The 7,917-nt window shown below is 34.6% G+C and overlaps 1 protein-coding gene across 1 annotated transcript in view; it reads right to left on the reverse strand.

Moving 5' to 3' along the window:
- LOC106882389 (MAM and LDL-receptor class A domain-containing protein 1) overlaps positions 1–7,917 on the reverse strand; it is a 221,633-nt gene that overhangs the window by 181,340 nt on the left and 32,376 nt on the right. Inside the window, exons 17-22 of the mRNA XM_014933051.2 lie at positions 7,249–7,359; positions 6,555–6,645; positions 5,025–5,168; positions 2,660–2,821; positions 1,829–2,008; positions 1,193–1,387 (exon numbers count right to left, since the gene is read on the reverse strand). Of these exons, the coding sequence (XP_014788537.2) occupies positions 1,193–1,387; positions 1,829–2,008; positions 2,660–2,821; positions 5,025–5,168; positions 6,555–6,645; positions 7,249–7,359 (883 nt within the window). The remainder of the gene's footprint in view (positions 1–1,192; positions 1,388–1,828; positions 2,009–2,659; positions 2,822–5,024; positions 5,169–6,554; positions 6,646–7,248; positions 7,360–7,917) is intronic.

Consider the following 7,917-nt stretch of genomic DNA (forward strand, 5'->3'; position numbering starts at 1 on the left):
TATCTTGAAATTTTTTCCTTTCTTTAGCTGTAACAGAGAATTTAGAAAAAGGCATCATTTTTTTAATCATAGATTTTTCAAAGACTATAAAGTTTTGTATCTTAATGGAAATATCGATAGAATGTTAAGTCACAATAAAGGAATGTTGTTTATACATACACACATAACCCCAAAGACAAAGAAATAAGAACCCACAGTATGGTGGAAGCTATAGCTACTCATAATAAAAAGGAGTACTGGTGGAATGTCCCCGTGAAGACCTTAATAAAATGTAAATGTAATAAACCTGACACAATAATTTGAAATAGAGAAGAGAAACTCTGTACAATTATGGAAATCAGCTGCCCAGTAGATGTTAACATAAAGCTAAAGATCAGTGAAAAAGAAAATACTTACGTTGAACTATTGAGAAATTTGCAGTTACTCTATCCAGATTACAAGTTTAGATTTATATCTAATTATTGGGGCACTGGGATATGTAACACACTGCCTAAATAACAATCTTGAGAAATTAGGCTTATCAAAATCAGGAAGGAGGATTTGAAGACTAGAGATCCAAGCCATCACTGGAACTATAAAAATCTGTAAAACTTTCCAGAAGTCTATCATTTAAGTATATATGAGCATGTCTAGGTGCATAGCTATATGCATGAGAATACATACATAAAACAGAACATACAAATCTGCACGTATATATACATACAAAAATACCCTGTTGATATTGTTGAAATTCCAATGAAGGAACCTTGGATTTTGGTTAGAAACCAGCTCTTTCCTTATTGGCAAGAAATCTTGAAATAAAAATGAATAATGACTTACATACACACATACACACATACATACATACATACATACAAACATACATACATAAATACAAACATTACATACACACATGCATATACACACATATATATATATATATACGTACATAATATATATGACAGGCTTCATTCAATTTCCTAAATGTTTTCACAAGGCTTTGGTCAGCCTGGGGCTACAATAGAAGACACTTGCTCAATGTGTCACACTGTGGGACTGAACCCAAACTCATGTGGTTTGGAAACAAACTTTTTTTACCAGTCAGCCACACTCACATCTATCATCTACCTAATTGACTTTTCATCAATTAGAAATAACAAATTATTGAGAATCCAATGAATTCTTTATAACTGCCAAAAATAAAGTTCCTTACCAACTCCAGTATGGTCTTTCATTGCTGCTTTGTCACTTAATCCAATTAGCCAATCACCATCATCTGCTTTATCTTGCTTCCATCCACAGTAATCATTTGTGAATGCACAAGAAGTTGAGACATCAACTGGAGCTTTTGTCACTGTTGGTTTATTGGTTGTCATGCTGTGTTTTAGATAAGCTTTGGATGGGAATACTGAAATAATTTAAAATTTAGATTATTAACAATATAGCTTTGAGATGTACTTGTATTGCACAGGATTTAATTTGAGGCTATGTGTTGAAACTAAGATCATATTAGCAATTAAAAAAAAAAAACTGTTAATTTAGTGTCTTTTGCTTTGTTTGAATTCAGAACGTAACAGCAGACGAAATACCACTAAGCATTTTGCCCGGCATGCTAATGATTCTGCCAGCTCGCTGCTTTGTAATAGAGAACATACATGGTTACCTCAGTTAGAAAAGTAAAGGAGAAAGACAGACATTGAGAAGCGGGGGGAGAAAGAGTGAGAAAAGAGAGACAAAAAAATTGAAATACATAAGCAAGGAATCAAATTGACAATTTCTAAGAAAGCAATGGTTTCTATTTAGACACAAGATATAATAAAATAATGCTATCATCAGCAGAGAGACTTACTTCTGCAACCTTCGTTTATAAAAGTAATGTCATCCAGAGCTATGCCACCTTGTTCTTTGCCATTGATGCCTTCAAATACCACAGAATAAGGTTTCTTTATCCTTGGTAGAGATACCTGGCCTTGCAGCCATGGTTTTCCTTGGTTTCCTTCTAACTGCCAAATGGTAATGTTGCTTGAGCCTGGATAAAACAGGAAAAATATTAAAAATTGAAGAAAGATCTTAAACAACTGGAATTAAATTTGAATTACTTGTCCATCAAAATACATTATATAAATTTGTGTATATATACAAGAGTTGAGGAATGGAGTAGATAAAATCCAGGCTATATATGTTTCATAACAAGTGGAATCTCAATCCTTGAGTCTTATATAAATATATATATATATATATATATATTTAACTATATGTATCATCATCATCAATACATATAGCTTACACAGAAAAACCTTTTTACATACATACTCACATACAGATACACACACGCACAAACACACACATGCACGCACACACACACACGTACACACACAGATACCTTCTATTGTGTGCCTAAGGCCTGGAATTTGTGGGGATGGAGGTAGTCGATTGCATCAACCCCAGTACTTGCCAGGTACTTAATTTATCAACCCCGAAAGGATGAAAAGCAAAGTCGACCTTGGCGAAATTTGAACTCAGAAAGTAGCGCCAGATAAAATACCGCTAAACGTTTCACCTGGCATGCTAACGATTCTGGCTGCACACTGCCTTATACATACACACACAGATATATAATCATAATGGTCAATAGTGTTACTAGCTACTTATTTCATTAAAAGGAATCAATTATACAAACCTGCAACGGTTATTACAACTGACAGTCTACTAATGTCTTTCCCATTCATGTTGTACCAGAACTGCAGACACTTATCAGAATTAAGTGGTTGGAAAAGTGGACTAACTAACCAAGCTCGGCCAGGGTTAGTTCCCTTCGCTTTTTCAATATATTGGTAGTGACCTGCAAGAAGATTAAATTATTTATGCAATTCTTTTCTGTTAAAGACATGAAAAATGATACAACGCAGCTACTGGACATTTTGCATTAATGTTTTCTGATAATCTGAAGCTGAGATTAAATTATTTTTTGTTGAATCAGTTTTTCTGATTTAATGTGATTTGTCATAATTTTGTGACTAAGAAATACAATTGTCTCACTGCTTATTTGGTAGATTCAACATGCACATCTAAATAAATCTAAATTGTAGAAATACCTATATATCTATCTATCTATCTGTCTGTGTGAGATTTGTGTGTGCATATATATGTGTATGTACATATCTATATATGTACATGAATATATATAAATACATATGACGGCCGTCCACTCATCATTATCATCATCATCATCATCATCATCATCATCTTCATAATCATCATCGTTGTCATCGTTGTCATCTTTATCATCATCATCATCACCATCATCATTGTCATCATCATCGTCATCCTTCTTGATACTGGGTAATAATTATCATCATCATTATCATTATCATCATTGTCATCGTCATCATCATCATAATTATCATCATTGTCATCATTGTCATCATCATCATCATCATCATCATCATCATCATCATCATCATCATCATCATCATCATCATCGTTGTTGTTATTGTCGTCATTGTCGTCGTCATCATCATTGTCTTCAATATCTAATGTCTGTCTTCCATGCTGGCATGGGTTGGTCCTTTCGACAGAATCCAATGAGCTAGAAGACTGTGCAGAGCTCTCGTGTATGTTTCAGCATGACTTCTATGGCTGGATGCTCTTTCTGATGCCAGCTTCTTGTCAGAGTGTAGCAGGCACTTTTTTCATGACACTGGCGTTAGTGAGGTGTCCAAGTAACCCACGAAACAAAGAACAGACCTTCAGCTGAGTGGGATTGTAGCATAAGGCAGGAGGAGGCATCATCATACCAGGTGCTGAGGGGCAAGTATAGCTGTCTTGCTATAGAGGAGATAATGGTTACTCTGTTTTATATAAGGGGGGAAGTAACTGAAAAGAAGATGAGGGCAGTGATCTGGTATCAGAGAGCATTGTTTCATAATTTTCTGAATTATGTATAAATATTAGAAATGATCTAATTATAAATCTCACAGAGAGAATTAAGCAGCAGTTGTTACGATAAAGCATTTGTATACTGTCAACTCAATGTGACATAATTAGATCATTACTAATTTTTGTAATCAGTGAATGTGTTTTCACTAAAAATACATATATTTGCGAGGGTTTGACATGCATTTTCAACCAGCTAGTGTTGCTACTTCAGGCTGATGATGAGCAATGACTCAGAAACATGTCCCTGAATGCACACTGAGCTGGGTGGGGGTGCTTGTCTCCCCCTTCCAAATATAAGGACACAGGAAATGTGTTAAGGCCGACAGGAAGCGGTCCAGCTTCCTAGGGCTAAATAGCAGCAGTATGGTTCCCTTATTGGGACTGTCACATTGAGTTGACAGTATACAAATGCTTTATGTATAAATATTTTTATGTATAACTACACATTAAAGCTAAAAAATAAAAAAATGTAAGAAAACACAAAAGGAATGAAAGATGTTTCATAAAGACCATAAAATAGAAGAAACAACCTAATAAAACACATAAATAGTGATAAAAGAATAAAAATGATGAAATACTAAAAGATGGAAATTAAAGTCATATCTCTCCTCTTGTTTATTCTTCATGTAAAAGCAATCCCACAGGTTGCATTTTCCTTGGTTTTGTGGTTTTCCTACCAAGATGTCAGCAAGCAAAGGTTAACAGTAACCACTTGAACATGACACATAGAGTGGATGGCTGCAGTAATATGTTCTAGTCAGCTTAAATGGCACGAGAAAATACAAATCTTTCATCTTTTAAAATCATTCATTTTTCGAGAGATAAAACATTTTTCTGACATTTATATCTGCACGTTATATTTTAATTGGTTTGATCTTTGACTATCATTAAGTGTGTTATTCTTGTTGAATATGTATGTATCCAGAAATAAGACATCTGATGAAGATAATAGATAGAACCTTTTCAAAAAGAGTAGCTTATCATAGTCTCACAGATACTACAAAAATATATCACTTTTAGAATATAAAATAACATGGAATGGAAAGAGATATAGCTTGAAACATAGATATAAAAAAATACATGGGAAATGGATATTTTAAAAATACCTTGTGCATTCTGGTGTGTGTGATCAAATTTTGGGCCTATGTTGGTATTTGAAGCTGAGCCCTTCAATTTTATCCAATCAAAATTATCACCAGTGCCTTGAACATTTGTCCATAAACAATTTGAGTCTTCGAAGTCACAATCTCCTGTGAAAAATTATAAGGTCAAGATTATTTCATCAGTTAGCTTGTAAATAATTTTTATGTGATGCAAAACTGTAAGCATGGATGTATATATATCAATATCATTAGTGGAAATTAAGATAAACACCAGTATAAAAAATTTAGTTCCAACATACGTTTTACCATTGCAGTTATATGGAACTCAGCATTGGATGTTCCAAGCGCATTTGGTTTCCTAACTGCAATGGGTCGTCAGAAGAGCACTTTATTGCATATTATAAATATCATGTAGTAAAGATTGTTTGTCAACATAACATGACAATCCTGGTTTAGGACTAATGTTGCTGTAATTTAGCCCCAGGAGACATTATCTCCAGCTGTTTATATGAAACGATCTGTGTCCTTATATTCTGAAACAGGTATTGCTTTGAACAGATATTGTTTCAAACAGATATTGTTTTGAGCTGAGTGGGGGTGCTAGATTCCCTTGTTCAAAAATATAAGGACACAGATCGTGTTGTATAGCCAGCTGGAGACGATGTCTCCTGGGGCTAAATTACAGCAACATTAGTTCTAAACCAGGACTGCCATGTTATGTTTATGCAAACAATCTTTACTACAAAGTACTGTTACTGAATATCTCATGTTGTGAGATTTAAAAATAGTAATTTTCTATAAATATCATTATAACAAAGCTATTTAATCTATACATCCTGTTTACCCTTTGGAATGGTCAATAATTTTCACAAGATTTGTTTACTGAGTATTTGAGTATATAAAAATCATACACGCTGGGTTTCTTTTTTTACAGTTGGTTCCAACCATTTTACCATTGGCCTAGCCAGACTACTACATACATAGGTATGCACATAAAAGAAAAGGATATGGATTTCTTCTGCTTCTTTTTGTTGAAATTCTGCCCAAGGTCGATTTTGTCTTTCGTCCTTTTGGGTTTGATAAAGTAAGGACCAGTTGAGTATGGACGGGGTGTGAGGTTGTTGGTGATATAATCGACTTCACTCTCTTAAAATTGTTGGCCTTGTGCCAAAATTGGAAACCAATTTTATTGTAGTTGTTGTTGTTGTCACATTAAATGTGATGAGCTAGCAGATTCATTAGCACACCAGACAAAGTACTTAACAGCGTTTCATGTGGCTCTTTACACGTCTTGAGTTCAAATCCCACCAAGGTCGACTTTGCCCTTCGTCCTTTCAGAGTCGATGAAATAAAGTACCAGTCAAATACTGGAACAAATGTTATCAACTTTCTCTTCAAAACTAAACTTCTTTCTAAACTTGTGCCAAATTTTGAAATCATTATTATTTCTTCAATTAAAATTCAACATTATTATAGAATTGCTAAGAGGTTAAAGGTCAGTTACAATTAAGAATTAAATGAAGGCATTGTTACCTTTCGCTGAACAAGCTCCCAAGGTAAATGAGATGTCATCAAGAGCAATATCACCTCGTTTATTTGGTCCTTTCACAGCTTCAAATATCACCTGGAACAAATCAAGTTTCATTTATAATTTAAGGTATAACCAATTAGAAATTAGTCATTTAATGTATATTTATATTTATGATTGTAATTTCATTTTTTGTTTCTTTTAGTTTTGACATTCCGCTTACTCTCTTTTACTCTTTTACTTGTTTCAGTCACTTGACTGCGGCCATGCTGGGGCACCACCTTTAGTCGAGCAAATCGACCCCAGGACTTATTCTTTGTAAGCCTAGTACTTAATTCTATCGGTCCCTTTTGCCACACCGCTAAGTTACGGGGATGCAAACACACCAGCATCGGTTGTCAAGCAATGTTGGGGGGACAAACACAGACACACAAACACACACACACACACACATACACACACACATATATATATATATACATATATACGACAGGCTTCTTTTAGTTTCCGTCTACCAAATCCACTCACAAGGCTTTGGTTGGCTCGAGGTTATTGTAGAAGACACTTGCCCAAGGTGCCACGCAGTGGGAATGAACTCGGCACCATGTGGTTGGTAAGCAAGCTACTTACCACACAGTCATTCCTGCGCCTATACTGTGGAATAAAAATAAATGGAAATGTTATAAAGTCTTAACTTACTCTGTAAAGATTTGTCGATGTTTTTGCAATATCAATTGTTGCTGTATCCACTTGCCATTTATTAGCTTGGTTTCCAGAAATATGGTAAATCCTGTCCATAGTATTGCCAATCTGTAAAAGACAGATAAATATATTTCTTTTAATTCCATCACATGTTATCTTTTACCTCTTCTTTGTTTCAATCATTGGATTGCAGCCACACTGGAGCATAACATTGGATGGGGGCTTAGATGAACAAATCAACCCCAAAACTGATATGTTTTGCAAATCTGGTACTTATTTAATCTGTTACTTTTGCTGAACGGCTAAATTATGAGAATGTAAACAAACCAGTACTAGTTGCCAAGCAGTAAGCAGGGACAAACACAAATACAAAAATACATATACATACACCTAGACACACACACACACATATACACACACACCTCCACATATGAGGAGGTGCTGAAAAATTCCTGGTTTAAGGGAGTTGCAAAAGACCTGGCTGGAGGCCCAAACTTCTGAGTTTTTTAATAGGGCTTAGAAAAGCAGAAGGACCACTGCAATAAGTGTGTGAATATGAGAGGGGAATATGTTCAATAAAATCATAATTAATTCATCCTCCTGCATTTTCTTTTATCTAAAGTCAGGAATTTTTCAACATGCCTTCATATATATATGTGTATATAT

Source organism: Octopus bimaculoides, chromosome 7 (assembly GCF_001194135.2).
Source record: "Octopus bimaculoides isolate UCB-OBI-ISO-001 chromosome 7, ASM119413v2, whole genome shotgun sequence".
NCBI lineage: Eukaryota > Metazoa > Mollusca > Cephalopoda > Octopoda > Octopodidae > Octopus > Octopus bimaculoides.